Source organism: Protopterus annectens, chromosome 12.part0, assembly GCF_019279795.1.
Source record: "Protopterus annectens isolate FY-2018-M chromosome 12.part0, PAN1.0, whole genome shotgun sequence".
Taxonomy (NCBI): domain Eukaryota; kingdom Metazoa; phylum Chordata; order Ceratodontiformes; family Protopteridae; genus Protopterus; species Protopterus annectens.
Genome location: NC_056746.1, coordinates 149,491,398 through 149,510,908, shown reverse-complemented (window position 1 = coordinate 149,510,908; position 19,511 = coordinate 149,491,398). Strand labels below are relative to the sequence as shown.

General features: G+C 44.1%; 1 protein-coding gene across 3 annotated transcripts in view; it reads left to right on the top strand.

Moving 5' to 3' along the window:
• Positions 1–19,511, top strand: part of NTAN1 (N-terminal asparagine amidase) — a 371,301-nt gene that overhangs the window by 279,907 nt on the left and 71,883 nt on the right. For all 3 annotated transcript variants that reach the window (XM_044089177.1, XM_044089175.1, XM_044089176.1), the window contains one exon: positions 13,489–13,602. In XM_044089177.1, the coding sequence (XP_043945112.1) occupies positions 13,489–13,602 (114 nt within the window). The remainder of the gene's footprint in view (positions 1–13,488; positions 13,603–19,511) is intronic.

The window sequence follows — 19,511 nt, the reverse complement described above, 5'->3', positions numbered from 1 at the left end:
TACCTCCAAATCTGGAGGAGATAAAGCGCAAACCTACAGAAAACAGTCCCAATGACTTCCCTCTGCCTACACCAAGAACTTATCTTTTGGCAGCACCCTTAGGGGGCAAATCAGCACTTTTTGCTCAAAATTGGCTGTTAATAACCCAGGACAAGTGGGTACTAAACATAGTATCACAGGGATACAGATTCCATTTCCACACTCTGCCAATGGCAAACGGTTGGCCAGATCTGCCCAAAAATCAATGGGCAGAGGCACAGAAACAGGTTACGTCCCTCATGGATATGGGGGCCATTCAGCCAGTACCAGAACAGGAATAAGGACAAGGTTTTTAATCAAGACTGTTCTTGGTACCCAGAAAGGACAAGGCCTGGCGGCCAATGCTGGATTTATCAATTTTGAACACATACCTGGACATTCCAAAATTTAAAATGCTGACTTTGCAGCAGCTTCTGCCCATGCTGGGCAAGAATGCATGGCTGGTGACATTTGACCTAAAAGAAGCATACCTGCATGTCCCAATAAGACAATCATGCAGAAGATACCTCAGATTCAAGGCTGGCTTTATGCATTACCAATTCTCTGCACTGCTCTTTGGCTTATCTACTGCGCCCAGGGTATTCACAAAGTGACTGGCACCAGTAATTGCATTTTGCAGACAAAAAAGTATACAGATATATCCTTACTTGGATGACTGTCTCATTCAAGCAGAGAGCAAGGACATTCTTCTTCCAACACCTGGCGTTCATGAAAAGGCTTCTAACATGCCTAGGGTACACAGTAAACGAAAAGAAATCACAACTGGTACCCTCTCAAAAGATAACATTCCTGGGTGCAAGCTTGAATACAACTGCCCAGATGGCTTACCTCATGCCAGACAAGCAAAGTCAACTGACTACTTACTTCAAACTGATGGCAACAAAAACCCAGTTATCTGCAAGACAAATTCTGCAGGCTTTGGGCTTCATGGCATCCTGCATCCTACTGATTCCATATGCGAGACTGCATATGAGGAAACTTCAATGGTACTTAAAAAGTTTATGGAGTCAACATTGTCAGAGTCTGGAAACAATGATTCCTCTCATACCCTGCCTACAACAGGAGTTTCTGTGGTGGGCAAAGGCATGTCACCAGGACATGGGACGGGCCTTCAGTCTACCCCCTGCCAGCCAAACCTTAACAACAGACGCATCAGATTACACCTGGGTGGCCCACATGGCAGGAAGATGCATTCAGGGCATATGGACCCCAAAACAAATGCATCTACATATCAACCAGAAAGAGATGCTAGCTCTTCAAAATGCCCTAACAGCCTTCAAGGACTTACTTCATCCAGGACAACTACTGATAAAGACGGACAACACCATGGTCCTGTGGTATATAAACAAGCAAGGGGGCACACACTCATACCACCTTTGTAGATTAGCCATGGCACTGTGGGACACAGCTTTGACCTACCAAATACATCTCCAAGCTCAATTCCTGTCAGGAAAGAAAAATACTCTGGCAGACTATTTAAGCAGAAACCTTATGGACCCTCACAAGTGGAAACTAAATCCACAAGTCTTCAGCATGATAACAGATAAATGGGGGAGCCCAGACATAGATCTATTTGCCTCTCTTCAGAATTATCAATTGAAAAGATTCTGCACAAGGACTTATCACAGACAAGCATGGAAAGTGGACGCCCTATCCTTTGGTTGGAAAACCTATCGGTTTACGCCTTTCCTCCTCTGCCTCTTCTTCCCAAGGTCCTCCTAAAAGTCAGACAAGAGAAAGCAAAGATGATACTAATTGCCCCGGACTGGCCCCGCCAATACTGGTACCCAGTCCTAAGGAACTTGTCTCAATACCCAGCTTGGACCTTACCTCAAAGACCTCAACTACTGTCCCAGCAAAACAATCAGATCCTGCACAATCAACTCCAGACACTGAACCTGGCAGCATGGCTGATCATGTGGTTATACAAACAGCTCCTCTCAGTAAAGCTGTGATGGATGTCATTTTGGAAGCCAGAAGGCCTAGTACTAGAAAATGTCATGCTGATAAATGGAAGAGATTCTGTGCTTGGAATCAAGCACAAGGAACTGATACAGCAGAACCAAATATTCCTCAGATATTATATTACTTAACTGAGATGCTTGACAAAGGCCTATCTTTCTCTTCAATTAAAATCCATGCCTCTGCCATTTCGGCTCATTACAATACAGAGCCACCAATCTTTTCTCATCCTTTACTAAAGCAGTATCTTAGAGGAGCCAAAAAAAATTAAGGCCTCCTAGAAGATCACCATTACCTGCATGGGACCTCAATTATATATTGGAAAAGCTCACCCTGCCTCCATTTGAACCAGCTGCTACTGCTGATATAAAGTTCTTATGGAAAACAGCTCTGCTACTAACAATTACTTCAGCAAGAAGAGTTTCAGAGCTACAGGCCCTCAAGGCTGTAGAGCTTTTTATCATATTTTACCGAGACAGGGTGTCTCTGAGGACAAATCCTACATTTATGCCTAAGGTGGTTTCCAGTGTTGCTCTTAACCAAACAATTCATCTGCCAACCTTGTATCCAAATCCTCAGAACAAGGGGCAGAGAATTCTGCATTCCTTGGACGTACACAGACAGCTAAGATTCTACTTGAGCAGGACTAAAGCTCTAAGAAAAACTGAGCAGTTACTAGTGACATATGATGCAGGATCAGAAGGAAAGGCTATTTCAAAGCAGATAAGCCACTGCATCCGTTTCTGCTACTTACACCATGGTAAACCTGTGCCCAAGGGCATTAGGTCTCATTCCCCAAGAGCTGCAGCTACTTCAGCAGCCTTTCTCAGAGGAGTACCAACCAAAGACATTCTAGAGCCTGCTACTTGGGAGTTCTGATCACACCTTTACTAAGCATTATCATTTGCCTCTCTACTCTAAATCCAAGGCAGGCTTTGCCACTGCAGTTCTGCAGGGCCTTGTAGCTGCACCTAATGCTGTTTAGCTCCAGCCTCCCAACCATAGCTTTGGGATTCTACCCAAATGTAATGACTGCAACAGTGAAACATGAAGAACATAGTACAGCTGTGTACACTTACCATAAATGTAGATGTTCGAGTGTATTCTCTGTTGCAGTCCAGGTTATCCACCCGCCATCCCCCAGTCATTTTGGAGTTTATCTTTCCTTCTCTATCTTCTGCAACCTATGTGGTGTATTTGCTTGTAGATGAAGGTAAAGTTTATATTGATGCATGTGTGTGTGTGTATATATATATATATATATATATATATATATATATATATATTTTTTTTTGCTACCTTTTTGGGGGCGCCTGACATCTGGGGCAAGAAAAACTAAAGAAAATGGTGTCCGCTGCATGTTTTGTACCCCTGATGACCTGACGTCATGGAAGAGAAGACAGCCACCGACGCTGGAACCAAGACTTTGGAATTCAGGCTGACTGAGGGCAACCTGTCAGCAGATTACCCCAAATGTAATGACTGCAACAGTGAATACATTCAAACATCTACATTTATGGTAAGTGTACACAACTGTACTTTGCTTTCTGGCATTTTCAGATATTCTTCGTGTTTCACTGTTGCAGTCATTACATTTGGGTTATCTGCTTGCAGGTAGCCCTCAGTTGGCCTGATTAACAAAGTCTTAGGTCCTGCGTCGGTTGCTGTCCCTTCTTCCATGACGTCAGGTTGTCAGGGGTATAAAGCATGCAGCCGACGCTATTACATCAGTCTTTCTTGCCGTGCGGTGCCCAAAGCAGAAGCAGTTCGCAAGTGCCGGTCGGCCGACTCCTGAAATTTTCGTTTTCGAGTTTCAGAACCGAAGTCTTCAACTAAAGCTAACTACCCCATTGGGGAAAGTTTTTCTTGCTCCTTACCGATGTCAGTAAAAGTTAATAATTGCATTACTTGTGGAAAGCAAATACCTCATAAAGCTTTTTATTCGTACTGTATTCCTTGCCTAGGCCCTGACCATGACGTACCTTGCTGTCGGTTTTGTGCTTTATTTAATCAGCGCACTACTCGTCATCGGTATATCTTTGCCTCTAAATATTTCGGTTCTCTGTTTAATTATCCAGAAATGTCGTCGGTTAGCCATCCGACTACCGGGATTCCAAAAAAAACGCAAAGATAAAGACAGAGACAGGCCACCGAGGTCCAAAACTGCTGATGGCGCTTCTTCTAAGCCAGTCGCCGGTACTCAGAGAGGCGCTTTCGCAGCCCCTGATACCTGCTACTTCTGATTCGCAGGCCTCTACTGAGACCCATTCGGAGTCCAGTATGCCGCGAGATGCTTCAACTATGGACCTTGAAACGAAAATAAAACCAGGCGGAAACAAACTGGTAAAACGGCACGGACTGTTTATTACTGTGTAAGCGCTTTCGGCTGCAATAATACTCAGCCTTCATCAGACAAAAAACCCACAACACTCAGCAGCACTTATATATACCCACTCAAGTTAAAATTCATAAATCAATTAACCTATCAAGGAACAAAGTTAATTAAGACCTATAAAACATAAATATTAAAGCTTCATATTAAAGCTTCAAAAGGCTGGAATAGCAGCCATACAATAAAAATTTTTTTAATTTTCAATAATCATTTTATATAATTATAAGAGATAGATAACCACAAGTTGTTATTGTTATTTTTCCTTTCGTGTTAGATGCTTCAACTATGGAACCCGCAGATGTCTCTACCTTGGATGGGTCCGGAGCCGCTGTGCAGTCACTGGCTTCTGAGGGTGTATTCAGGCCTACGAACTTGCATATTAAACAGATGCCTCCTTCTTTACTTAGGCCTAAATCTTGATCCATGCCTAAAAAACAAATAAGGATGGCTGAAGATGTAATAACTCTAATCAGGGGTAGCCAACCCCCATCCTTCTAAGAGGCTTAGGACTGAAGTTGAGTATGAATCTTCTGATCAGGATTCTGTTGTTTCTGATTCTTCTGATGATCTGGATTTGCCCTTATCTACTTATGAAGATTCTGATGCAGAGGACTCCATTCCCTCTGCTTCTCCTCCTGAGGATTTTTCTTTTGGGGAAACCTTACATACTCTAAAGGGAGCATTTCCACTGAGAAAGCCAGGATTTTTCTGATTCAAAAAAGAGCCTTGGGGATTTCCTTCTCCTACCTCAGCATAGGCCTTTAGCTATTCCCCCTGTACTAGACATTGTTGATGCTTTTTCGGAATCTAGTTTGGCCCCTGATACCCTGCCTCCTGCTCCCAGAAAACCTGACAGATACTACAGGGTCCCTGAATCTCACTGCTAAAAATCGTACCCCTTCTGATAGAGACTCCAGGGTGCTGGATAGATGGGGTAAGAAGATTTACACTTTTGCAGCCTTGGCCATTAGACCTTTAAACTGCCAGTTTCATATGTTAAAGTATCAGCAACATGTTACTGGACTGCTTAAACAGAAAATTATGTTGATTCCTGACTGTGTGGAAAATAAAGAATTACAGGATTTAATGCATTCTGCTGAACAAGTTGGAAAGCATACTTTGCAATGTGGTTTTGATTCATTAGAGGCCTCTTGCAGAGGTGCTGTTACTGGGTATGTGCACAGAAGGCATGCTTGGCTTAAGGAGCATTCTTTGCCTGATCATGTTAAAGCTAAATTGTTGGATGCTCCTTTAAATCAGGACCGCCTGTTTGGCAACAAGACTGAGGAAATTCTTAAAAAGATGGAGGATAAAGCTAAATCTATGCAAACTGTGAATGATTTGTTACAAGTTCAGCCTCCTAGATTTAGTAGGCACTGACCCTCTAAGAATTGGTCCTTTCCAGACCCTTCCAGGTCTTCTCAAGCCAAACCCAGACACAGCAAAAAACCCAGGTTTCAGTCCCAGGGGACACACAGAACTAAGCAAGGGGGGGGGGCCCTCCACTTCCAAATCTGGGAATAATAAGACTCCCCCCTATGGTAAACTGTCTCAATGACTTCCCTTTAAAATTTCCAAGCACTTATCAACTGACTGCACCGTTGGAGGGAAAGATTGCTCTTCATGCAAAGAATTGGGAACTCATTACCCAGGACAAATGGGTTTTAAATATAGTGTCCCAGGGATACAGATTTCACTTCCACACATTGCCAACACCAAATGGGTGGCCGGACCTACCCCCAAATCAGTGGGCAGAAGCCCAACAACAAGTACTTTCTCTCTTAAGCATGGGGGCTATTCAGCTGGTACCAGAAAAGGAAAAGGGACAAGGTTTCTACTCAAGACCTTTCCCTGTACTCAGAAAAGACAATTCATGGCGTCCTATCCTGGACCTGTCTACTCTAAACACCTTTTTGGAGATTCCAAAATTTAAGACGCTGACCCTTCACCAGTTACTTCCTATGCTAGGCAAAGATGCCTGGTTGGCAACAATAGATTTAAAAGAAGCATACCTGCACATCCCAATCAGGGAATCTTGCAGAAGATACCTACGCTTCAAAGCAGGCTACACGCACTATCAGTTTTCTGCACTGCCCTTTGGCTTATCTACTGCACCCAGGGTGTTCACAAAGTGTCTAGCTGCAGTTATTGCATTTTTCATGCAAAGAAATATTCAGATATACCCATACCTGGACAATTGTCTAATTCAGGCAGAAAGCCAGGACATACTTTTGAATCATCTGGCCTTTGTACAAAGGGTTCTAACTTGTCTGGGGTACACCATAAATGAAAAAAAAAATCACACCTGGTACCCTGTCAACAAATTGTATTCCTGGGAGCAAGCTTGAATACAACTTCCCAGATGGCTTACCTCACGCCAGAGAAACAAATTCATTTGACAACCTACTTCAAACAAGTGGCCACAAAAACCCTGCTATCTGCAAGACAAATACTGCAAGCCTTGGGGTTCATGGCCTCCTGCATTCTTTTAATTCCATATGCAAGACTGCATATGAGGAAACTGCAGTGGTATCTAAAAAGCCTATGGTGTCAACATTCTCAAGACCTAGAAACAATGATTCCTATCATACCTTGCCTACGCCTAGAGTTCCTTTGGTGTGTAGAGGCCTGCCACCAAAACAAGGGACTACCTATCACACCACCTCCTGCCGTCCATACCCCAACAGCAGACACATCAGACTGTGCATGGGGGCTCACCTGGCAGGGAAGTGCATTCAGGGCAAATGGAACCCAAGTCAAATGCACCTGCATATCAATCAAAAAGAAATGTTAGCTTTACAGAATGCTCTGACAGCCTTCAAGGATCACATTCTTCCAGGACAACTAATGGTAAAGACGGACAACACCACTGTTATGTGGTACATAAACAAGCGGGGGGGGGGTACACATTCCTACCCCCACTGCAGACTAGCCATGGCATTGTGGAACACAGCCCTGAGCTACCAAGTGCACCTACAAACTCAATTCCTGCCACGAAAATTAAACACACTGGCAGATGGACTAAGCAGAAAACTCATGGACCCACACAAGTGGAAACTGGAACCAAGGATTTTCAACATGTTGACAAGCAAATGGGGGAGCCCAGGTATAGACCTGTTTGCCTCTCCCCAGAACTACCAATTGGACAAATTTTCCACAAGGGCTTCCCACAAACAAGCCTGGAAAGTGGATGCTCTGTCCTTCAGCTGGAAAAACCTATCAGTCTATGCCATCCCCCCTCTGCCCCTGCTCTCCAAAGTACTACTGAAAATCAAACAGGACAAACCAAGGAAGATTTTGATTGCTCCATACTGGCCGTGCCAACACTGGTACCCCCTCCTGCACAGTGTGTCACGATTATCTCCATGGCACCTGCCTCAGACTCAGTCCCTGCTGTCTCAGCAGGAGAACCAGATTCTGCACCCTCAGCTTCTAACACTGAACTTTGCAGCTTGGCTAATTACTTAATCTCTCCTTTACCATCCCTCAGCAAACCTGTGATGGATATCATTTTAGAAACAAGGAGGCCTAGTACTAGAAAATCTTATGCTGAACAATGGAAAAGATTCTGTGCCTGGAACCAATCTCAAAGGGTGAGCACAGCAGCGCCCAATTTACCTCAGATTTTACAAAACTGAGATGCTTCACAAGGGCTTGTCTTTTTCCTCCATTAAACTCCATGCCTCAGCCATTTCAGCTCATTATAACACAGAACCTCCCCTCTTCTTTCATCCAATGCTCAAGGAGTTCCTCAGAGGGGCCAAAAATTTGAGACCACCCAGGAGAGCTCCAACCCCAGCCTGGGACCTTAATTTTGTCTTGGAGAAACTCACTCCACTTTCTTTTGATCCAACTGCTACTGCAGACTTAAAATTTCTTTCTTGGAAAACAGCTTTCCTTTTAGCAATCACTTCGGCTAGAAGGGTATCTAAATTATAGGCCCTTATGGCAGTGGAGCCTTTCATCATCTTTCATGCGGACAGGGTGTCCCTCAGAACCAATCCATCCTTCATGCCCAAGTTGGTATCCAGTGTGGCTCTTAATCAGTCCATTCATTTGTCAACCTTCTTTCCCAAGCTACAGAATAAAGGGGAATGGATACTGCATTCCGTAGATGTGCGCAGGCAACTTAGATTCTACTTGGACAGGACTAAACCTCAAAGGAAATCTGAACAACTGCTGGTGGCATTTGCTGCAGGGGCAGAGGGGAAGGCTATTTTAAAGCAAACAGTTTCTAAATAGATAAGCCATTGCATTAATTTCTGCTATAAGCACCATGGAAAACCTATCCCCCAGGGGATCAGTCCTCACTCCACCAGGGCTGCATCTACCTCTACAGCGTTTCTCGGAGGCTTCCCTACCAGGGACATCCTAGAAGCTGCTACCTAGAGTTCTGTACATACTTTCACCAAGCATTATCATTTGCCAATTTTCTCTAAATCCAGAGCTGGCTTTGCCACTGCAGTCTTCCAGGGCCTTATAGCTGGCCCTAATGCTGTCTAAATTCCTCCTCCCAAACATAGCTTTGGGAATCTACCCAAATGTAATGACTGCAACAGTGAAACACGAAGAACATAGTACAGTTGTGTACACTTACCATAAATGTAGATGTTCGAGTGTATTCACTGTTGCAGTCCTGGTCACCCTCCCTCCAGCCCCCTAACTTCTTTTGACTATACCTCTACTTTGCTTTACTATGCTTAAAAGCCTTTTTGGTGTATTTGCTTTTTTGTTGGAGTTATATCTTTGTACTTTTATATTTAATTGCTTCCCATTAAGGGGGCACTTGACATCTGGGGCAAGAAAAACTGATGTAATGGCGTCGGCTGCATGTTTTATACCCCTAACGACTTGACGTAATGGAAGAAGGGACAGCAACCGACGCAGGACCCAAGACTTTGTTCATCAGGCCGACTGAGGGCTACCTGCAAGCAGATAACCCAAATCTAATGACTGCAACAGTGCATACACTTGAACGTTTACATTTATGGTAAGTGTACACAACTGTACTTTCTCTGCTTTGCCTTTTGGCCTTTCTGCTGCCCCAAGGGTATTCATCAGATGCTTTGTTCCTGTGATTGCCTTTTGCAGACTTCAAGGAATCCAAATATTTCCTTACTTGGGACAACCTGTTGATTCGGGCATTCTCTCTAGAGAGACTTTTGCAAAATCTTCATTTTGCCGTATCCCTTCTTCAGAGCCTGGGATTCACTATAAATTTCAAGTCTTCTCTGACTCTTCCTCGGGATCGTGTTTTTTCTGGGTTGCAGAATTCAGGCGGTTCCAATGCTTGCATCACTGCCCCCTCCAAAGGCCTTAACTGTCATTTCTTTCTTCCACACACTTCTTCCTCTGGCTTCTATTACCACCAGGGAGTTTCTGAGAGTTCTAGGTGTCATGGCATCCACCATTTTGATGCTCCTTCTGGCCAAACTTCCAATGAGAAAGTTTCAGTGGTTTCTGAAGTCAGTGTAGCTTCAACATGATAATCCTCTAGAATTTGTAGTTCCTCTTCTTCCTTGTCTCAGACAGGAACTTCTCTGGTGTATTCAGCAGTTGTCTCTGAATCCAGGGATCCCATTTTAATCCCCCTCTTCTGACTCATGAATTGTTCACTGATGCCTCAGACATGGGATGGGGGTGAATTTTGGCTCCTTAAAGGTACAGAGGGTGTGATTGCCTTGAGAGCAGGAGCAGGACATCAGTGTCAGATATGAGAGCTCTTCTGCTGGCTCTTAATGCCTTCCATCCTGTTTTCTCTTCAGGGCTTCTCAAGGTGTTCACGTACAATACCACTGTTATGTGGTATATCAACAAACTGGGAGCAAAGAGATCTTATCTTCTTTGCTGGCTGGCACTTCTGGTACGGGATCTTGCTGTCAAGTGACTCTTCAGGCAGTTTATATCCCTTCCAGTCAGAACATTGTGGCAGGCACTCTGAGCAGGTCCTTAACTCAGTCCCATGAATGGATGCTTCACAGGGTTGTGTTTCTGGACATTATCCAGCAGTGGGATACTCCTCAAGTGGATCTTTTTACTCCCCTCTGAACAACTTCCTCTGTTTTGTGCCAGAGTCCCCAGCCCACTGGCATGGAAAGTGGATGTCCTCTCATTCTCTTGAAAGATGATGTTTCTTTATGCATTCCATCCCCTTCCTCTCATTCTGAAAGTCTTGTTCAGATTTCAACAGGATGCTCCCAAAATCTTGTTGGTGACTGTTTTGGCCATGATATCACTGGTTCCCTTTTCTTCTGCATCTAGCCAGGGGCAATCCTCACAAGTTACCTCACAGGGTGGATATAATCACACAAGACAAGGGATCCAACCCCACCTGTCCACTCTTCAACTGACACTGTGGATGATGGGATTTCAGTTCCTTGTAGACATCTTTTTTCTGTGGATGTGCTGTAAGTCCTGCAGGAGGCCAGGATAACTATGGCTTGGAAAGCCTACTTATCCAAATGGAAGAGGTTTTCTTTTCGGTGTCTTTCTCGTAACCTGGGCCCACTTGCTGTGGATTTCTTTTCGGTGTCTTTCTCGTAACCTGGGCCCACTTACTGTGGATTCCTTTTCGGTGTCTTTCTCGTAACCTGGGCCCACTTGCTGTGGATTTCTTTTCGGTGTGTTTCTCGTAACCTGGGCCCACTTACTGTGGATTCCTTTTCGGTGTCTTTCTCGTAACCTGGGCCCACTTACTGTGGATTTCTTTTCGGTGTCTTTCTCGTAACCTGGGCCCACTTACTGTGGATTTCTTTTCGGTGTCTTTCTCGTAACCTGGGCCCACTTGCTGTGGATGCTCCTTTCATTCTCTCTAATTTCTGTCAGTTGCTCAATGCTGGTTTGGCCTATTATTCTATTAGGGCCCACCTGTCAGCTGTCTCTACTTGTGTGCCTTTTTCTCCTCCTTTAGCTGCTAGATTTCAGGTTAAACAAGTTCTTAAACCCGTCCTTAATATTAGACATCACAGGAAGCCTGTTCCTCCTCCCTAGGATCTTAATTTTGTTTTGGAGAAGTTGACTCAGTTTCCCTTTGAGCCTGCTGCTTCAGCTTCCTTGCAGCATTGTTCCTGGAAGACTGTTCTTTTGTTGGTACTTACTTCTGTCAGATGGCTGTCTGAGTTGCAGGCCCTTATGGCTTGTCCTTTTTGATTTTTTCATGAGGACAGAGTGTCCTTGTGCACTAACCCTTCTTTTATGTTGAAGGTAGTTAATGAGCTATCTGTTACAGACTAGTAATCTGCCTACTTTTTTTCCCTCTCCGCAAACTGACAGTGAGAGGATGCTGCATACTTTGGACATGCATAGGTAATTTAGAGTTCATTTGGATATGACCAAGGCTGCTAGAAATCTGATCCGTTATTTGTTTCTTTTCATCCTAGATCTTTGGGGCTTGCTGTATCCGAGCAGAGTATTTCTTCTTGGATTTTTAAGGCTGTTTCCTTTTGTTGCACTTTTTATGGCAAGAGCCTTCCTTTTTTAATTAAGGCTCATTCTACTAGAACTGTGGCTTCTTTTGTTGTTTTTTTTTTCAAAGGCTCAAATACTATTTCTGTTCCTGAAACAGCTATCTGGACTTCCCCTGCATACCTTTACCAAGCACTACAAGTTGGATGGTATCTCTTGAGCTAGGGCTGGTTTTGCTAGTTCAGTTCATCATGATTTTTTAGGGGATTCTTTTGCCCCTTCCTCCTCCCTAGTTTTCTCTTGAGATTTGGGAGTCTTCCCATATAGTTAAGAATACTATAGCAGTGAATGTAAGGACATAGTACAGTTGTGTAAAATCTTACCATAATGGTAGATGTCCTTGCCTTCACTGCTGCAGTATTCGCTCCCTCCCTCCATCTTTACCTTCTCGATGTAGACGTTAACTCTTGGATTCCTTGGACTGGTGTTCCTCCTGGGGCAATCAGTTCTGTTTTTGGTAAGCCTGAATGTCACATTTATGCCCTACATTATGCAGGGAGCATATGGTGATGTTTGGCATACCTTTTAAATTTAGAAGTCTTTGGAAGATTGGCCAGACATCGGGATTCCACAGCAGGGAATCCCATATAGTTAAGAATGCTGCAGCAGTGAAGGCACAGATATCTACTGTTATGGTAAGATTTTACACAAGTGCACTTTCTGTCTTGTGTGAATTGCTCTCTGCTGGCTTGGCTTACTCCTTTCAAAGCACATCAGCTATTTCTGCTTGTCTGCCTCTTTCTCCCCCTCTAGCATCCAGATTTGAGGTGAAACAATTCCTTAAGGGCATTCTTCAAATTAGGCCTCCCAGAAAACCTATTCCTCCTTAGTTTGCATTCCTCCTGGGGCATTCAGTTCTAAGGATGGTATGTATGTACGCTGCTTTTATGGCCTATGTCTGAAGACAGCCTACGTGCGACGTCCTATGTACCTTACAGTAGTATAAGACTTCTATATACTGGCTGACATTGGGTTGCCTTCAGGCAGGAGATCCCTCAGGTTAAGAATACTGCAGCAGTGAAGAGAAGGACATCTATAGTTATGGTAAGATTTACGCAACTTTTCTATAAGATCAGTGTAAGACTGTCATAAATGAATATCTCTACACTAGATTTTGTTAGTGTCCTGTGTTTTTCTGTCTAATGGAGTATACACGCAGTGCTTGCTGTTAATTCTTTATTTTACAAAATAAAATTTAGTACCCTTGCAGTTACTTTTATGTGTTTGAGTGCAGAAGTGGGGCACATTCTATACACATTTATGTAAGGAGGAACAACATGCTTGCTAATTAAGCTAATAAATACTAACGTGCAGCCATAAGGCGTAAATTGCATGTATATCATTGTAAAGTTACAGGATCTTGAACAATGAGCCCAAAGGCACCGCACATTGCCTTAAATCTGTAGTCACGTGAAATATTCCCAACATCAGTCATGTTTTTTTTTTCTTTTTTATGATGAATATACTTACTGGTAAAGGTTTATAGCAGTGTATATTGTAGACGCTGCTGTAATTTCTCCCCTTCATAAAGGGCATGTAACGCTTGGCTAACTCAAGGCATTAGATGTCTGCTGGATAGAGTGTTATCTTTTAGAGGTGTCTCATATATTTTGCTAATATTATTTTGACAGATGGAGAAGATTTATGATTCAGAAAGTCGACAAGTACAGATTGAACCATTCTGCTGGTATCCCTACAGACATGTCGAAGAACTGTTAGCGCAAAGTGATGAAGTCCTGTTACAGGTATTTGGTATTTGCTTACTTGTTCTGGGCTGCTAGACTGATACTACTTTGAATCTTAACAGTTCCGTAACTTCTTTGAATTTTTATTTACTTTCTGTTATAGCTGGCTATCATGTTTTTTGGCCCAGTGTCATATTTGACTGTTAAATCTTGAATGTATTTATTTATTTTTGTAGTGTTGCTTTCTTGCAGTTGGGAACTAGTTAGTGCTGTGAAAGCCAACTAAAGGCACTACAATAGCATCTTGATGTCAGAGCTGTAAATGTTTTCTTCATTGTCATTGCTGTCTCTTTGGTATGTAATCAACCACATAACTGGAGTAACTCTAACCCACCACGGGGGATGCCTGTACAACAAAAATAAACACTGTCTACTGAAAGCAGCATACCAAACCTTCAGAACTTTATTGAGGTATCTTGAATGATCACCTTTAAACTAAACTCCGGTCTAAATATAAGCAAATTCGTGAATATTTTATCATCTGCTTTCAGTACTGGGTTTGGTCTAATGGTTCCTTATGGAAATGAAAAATAAAGGCTACAAATATGCACTGAGGTACCTCATATCTTACTGAGTCAGTCTGTGTTAATGAGTGGAAGTTTTACATTGAGGACCCCACCTCCCATGGAAAAACACCTTCCTCCAGTCACTGATTGGATGCTGTGAGGTGCATTAAGTCAGTGCTGCCACATAGGTTCATAGGTTCATACTAGGCTATCTGCCCTAGGGCATTTATAAGCCTAGCCAGAGTGTGTTTGGCTTTCTCCACCTATTTTAAATTAATTTTGCTGTGCCTTTTTTTGAGGTTAGTATACTGTGCCTCTGTCTAACAGTGACACAGAAGTGATAGCCGGGGTAAACCTACGATCTCCAATCCACTCATCAAGATTCCTCTTGAAGAGAGTCAATGTGGGACTCTGCCTAACCTGGACTGGGATTTTATTCCAGAGTGAAGGGAGCCTCTGGGTTATGAATCTGTCCCTCCAGCATGTCCTATTTATTTCAGTGCTGAGGTTCAAGTCTCTCGAGCGTGGCTCGATGGGATTTGGATTTTCTGAGGTGCAGCATGTCCATTAATTCTGGGTTGGACATGGCTTTATACGTCAGGCACAGATCGCCTCTGAGCAGGCGGTATGCCACTGAGTAGAGCTGGAGTTTCTTTAACCGGGCAGCATATGGCATCTGTTTGAGCCCTTTGATCCTCTTGGTGAGGTACTTTTGGGGTCTTTCCAGTTGCTGCAGGTGTCTGGTAAGGTACATCCCAAAAGGGGCATTGTACTCAATTATGGGCCTGATGAGGGATGAGTAAAGAGGCACGATGACCTCCCTGATCTAGATGTGAATCCCTTCATGATTAGGTGGGCTATATAAAATGTTTTTCTAACCACTTTGGCCACGTGGTTGTCAAATGAGAGATTGCTATCAACTTGGGTCCCCAGGTCCCTAATGACTTCTTCTGTACTTAATGGATTACTACCTATGTGGTAATTTGTGGGCACTTTGTTTTTGCCAAAGGGGATGACTATACACTTTTTGGCGTTTAGCTTGAGGCCATGGCTCTGGCACAAGTTGTCTTTTTCTATGAGGCCCTTTTGGAGGATGCTTGTGTCGGCTGGAGAGTTGATTATGGCGCCCAGTTTGCAGTCATCTGCGAACTTGGTCAGCCACAGTCCTTCCGTGTTGGCCTGTACCGCCGAGAAATATATACCGAACAAGAGAGGTCCAAGGACTGAGCCTTGTGGGACGCCACTTGTAACTGGTTTGGAGTCTGACATGGCTCCAGCAATTCTAACCATGTGGGTTCTGTCCTTGAGCCAGTTTGCAACCCATCTAGTGACATAGGGGTTTATATTTAAGCTGGTGAGCTTATCTATAATGCCCGAGTGGGGTATTGTATCGAAGGCTTTTGCGAGGTCCAGGTAGGCTGTGTGAACCACCTTCCCGTCGTCAATGGCCTTGGTGACTGTTTCAAAGAAATCGACCAGGTTTAAGAGGCAGGATCTGCCCTTAACAAAGCCAAACTGGGTAGGATCCAGTGTCTGTAGGTCCCCAATATCTTTATTTATGAGGTCCATGATGATCCTTTCCATAGCTTTGCAGACCAAGCTAGTCAGGGCTTATGGGGCGATAGTTTCCAGGATCCGTTGAGGCACCACCTTTGTGGAGAGGGACCACTGTTGCTGTACGCCACTGTTTGGGTACATATCCTGTAGTAAGGCTAAGATTGAACAGTAGTTTTATGTTTGGGTTTAGCTCTTCTTGGAGTTCATGTAGGACGCAGCCCGGGACACCATCTGGTCCCATTGATGCTGTGTTTTTTGCTTTGGAGAGGGCGGCTCTTACCAGAGCATCTGAGATGTCAGGGGGGCAGCACTCTGTTGGGATAGATATTTGCCCTTTTGGTGGGGAGAGGGGGGAGAAGTTTGCACTGAGCCCGTCAGCTAGGATGTTGGCAATGTCTGTGGGCTCGGTGTATTTTTTGTCATTTTGAACTAATTCTGAGCATATCTGGGAATTCCCACCCAGGTTTCTAACATAACTAAAGAAAGCCTTGTGATTATCCTTAGTGTCCTGTGCAATTTTCTCTCGAAGCTGGCCTTAGACGATTTTATGAGTGCCCGTTTTTTTTGCTAATACTGATCAGAGATGCCTTCCCTTTTTGGGATTTTGCTCTATCATGTAGTAGCTTCCTCCTTCTATTGTATAGTTTGTTTATGGCTGGGGTCCACCAGACAGGACGTCTGCCTTTGGAGGATTGGGTCTTGGTTTTATTTGGGATTGCATGATCCATGCATTCCTGAAGGTGTTCATAGAATGCGTTTATAAAGGATTCTGCAGTCTGGGCCGTATTTTCCACAGGCCCGGGGGCTTTGAAGGATTTCGCCTCGGTCTTGAGGCGTGTGAAATTTGCTTTAGAGAAGTTTTTCACTGTGGTTTTCTGGGCAGGGGGTGGGGTCGGGATGTGAATATCCAGTGAGATTAGTTTATGGTCTGATCTTACCAGTGAGGGATACACTTCTGGTCTGGAGCATAGTGTCCCCATGTTGGTGATGATCAGGTCCAGTATGTTTTCCCCTCTTGTGGGAGTGGTAACAAGTTGTTCCATAGCATTTGAGTTTATAAATTCTAGGAACCTTTGGGCTAGGGTGTTGGAGCTAGAGTAATGCTCCCAGTCTATGTTTGGGTAGTTGAAGTCGCCCAATATAATGGTGTTTGTAGAGATCTTCATATTTTCCAGTATTCTCAGGAATGCCACGTGGGGTTCCTGTGTTTGGGAGGGTGGTCTGTAGCAGGCTATAAACTGGAAGGCAGTTTTACCCACAGTTAGTTGCACATGGATAGTCTCTGATGCTTCGTGCTGTGCCACCAATTTGGAGGTGTGGGTATCTTTGACGAATATTGATACTCCCCCTCCTTTTGTGGTTCGGTCCAAGTTTTGGGGCCGAAAAGCATGGTATGAGGTATAACCTGGTAGTGCTGGGGTGCTCTCTGGAGCCTTGAACCAGGTTTCTGTTACTGCACAGATATCGATGTTCTCCATGCTAAGGAGAGTTTCGAGTGCGTGCATCTTGAGGTTTAGACTTCTGGCGTTGAGTAGCATTACTCTTAGTTTCTTATCCCTTGTGATACCTATGGAGGTGGGTTTGTCTTTTGAGCCTTGCCTAAAAAAGGCACTATGGGGGTAGCAAGAGCCTTTGCCAATATCCGAAAGCCCAGGGGTGACAGGTGCAAGCCGTCCCTAGCGAAGCATCGTGGCTTGTCGAGCATGTCATCCCAGGCTGACAGGCATTGGATCCCCTTTGAATGACACCAACACTTAAGCCAACATGCTGTAACTTCATGTGCCACTACATTTGCATGCTCAGGATCCAGAGTCTGCTGTTTGCAGAGTTCAGATCATAGTCTCAAGTTTCTGCATTCATTGTCTGCAGTCTGCATGTGCCCTTCAGATTACAAACCAAGACTCACAATAGCATTGTTGCCTCCTTTGTATCTGTGAGAAGCATGATGTTGTGTGTTATCATATGTGCAAAGTTCAACTTTTCCATTTAGTGCCAGTAAAAAAAAACATATTACCTAATTTGCAACCAGAGGCATAGTGGCAGTTTAGAATTCCTGTGTGAAGCTGTGGGAGCATCTGTCATGAAACTTCAGGCATTATTCCGATTAATTCCACCACGATCGAGCATCAGACATATCTCTTTCCCTAGTGTACCTGGAGGTAAGTCCATTTCCAAAATGGCCTTCTAGACTCAGCAGATGTTGAGCTTGACCTTGCCTGTTGAGGGTTTAAGCCCACAGTAGTCCTTTGCTTTTTAAATGATGAGGGACTCAGTGGGGGTGCATCCCTGACTTTTGCATTTAGTGGTGAATCCCAATGTACTAGTGCCACCCCTTACAGTTAACTAATGGGAGCTTGAGGCCTTCCAACCATATCCTGGGTATCAGCCTCTCAGGTCACATGGTTAGGGTCAAGGTTGCTGTATTTAAATCTTATCAGAACCAGTCAGCCTTGGTAGATAGGAAAGGAGGTACTGTGAGGTCATCCTGTGTCAAGGCTTTATGGGCTTTTTTATAGCTTTGACATCAAGTAGATGTTTGATGCCTGGTGGAAGCCTGAGAACGAAGTGTTGGGTTACACTCTTAGGGAATATAACTTGACACTAGCTCTGGGCACAGCTCAGGCCATTCTCAGTCATCTTTAACCTTTGTTGAGCTTATACACTTACTCCAGAGTCATGTTACCCAACACCGTGTTCATGTCGGTCACTAGCTGACACTAGCATGAGACAGTCCACGAACAAAAAACTGGAGGTAATGGGTATTGCACATTGCTTCTTTCTTAGGCTTCTAAGAGTTATCCGAGAACACAGTGACCTTTGACAATGAGACCTACAAGGGAAGTGACTCCATGTGACAGAACACCTGATTTAGGTGATCTTCCCACTGGCGAGATCTGAAAGCTATGAAGTCCATCATTAACTTTCTCAGAATCACTTGGCTTTCTTCATTATGCAGAATATTTACTAAACAACTGGCCATTGTGGCTAAAACTGTGCAGGAAAATGACATCTGTATTTTGCCATACTGGGACAACTGGCTTCTCATAGCTCCTAGAAAATCATTAGACACGCCCTTTGATGCAGTGTCATGACTGTGGTCCCCAACTGAGACTGTAAATCCAATCCGAGGATTACCTTCACAGCCAGAGAGCTGAACACAGTTCAGTGCCTGTTGTTCCTGGCTGGGAAGAAGCCCTAGGAGATCTTCCCCTTGGCTTCCTTGATGACAACACAGCACAGTATCTGTGCTTTGAGCCTGCTGCATCTTTAGCTGGATGGCTGTCAAAATGTTCTTAATGCCAGTTGCACCTCTGAGTATGTAGCTGTTGTTTTCTGCCCTGAAGTGCTGATATCTGTGGAATCACCACACACTCAGAGATTTTCTTGTGGGCTCAGGATACCCTACCACCAGGCCCTGGGGTAGTGGACTGTTCCTACCAACCATTTGGTAAGCCGTCCTTTCTACCGCTCAGCCATTGGCAGATTATGGCTAATGGGGTGGGGAGGGTCTGTCACAGCTCTCACACACTTCAAGGAGTGTTATTTCTTCCTGGAAAATGTGCTCTTCGTATGCTAGTTGGAGCTAAGGGCAGTCCTCCTTGTCTTAAAGGCCTTAGAAACAAAGCTGATTTGGGACCTCTTGTTACTTTGTCAGTAAGGCAGCTTGTAGTGAAGACTGTAAACAAGCAGGTGGATAGTTGGTCATATTCTGTGTGCTTTAAGGTAGTGCTTGGACCATTGACATCATTATCATCAGCAGCCTAGGAGAGGTAAACGAGTAGACAGAGTCTCTGAGATGCTCCTAGATTTTTGGATTTGAAAACTGTGCTTAGTCTGGCCCTTTTG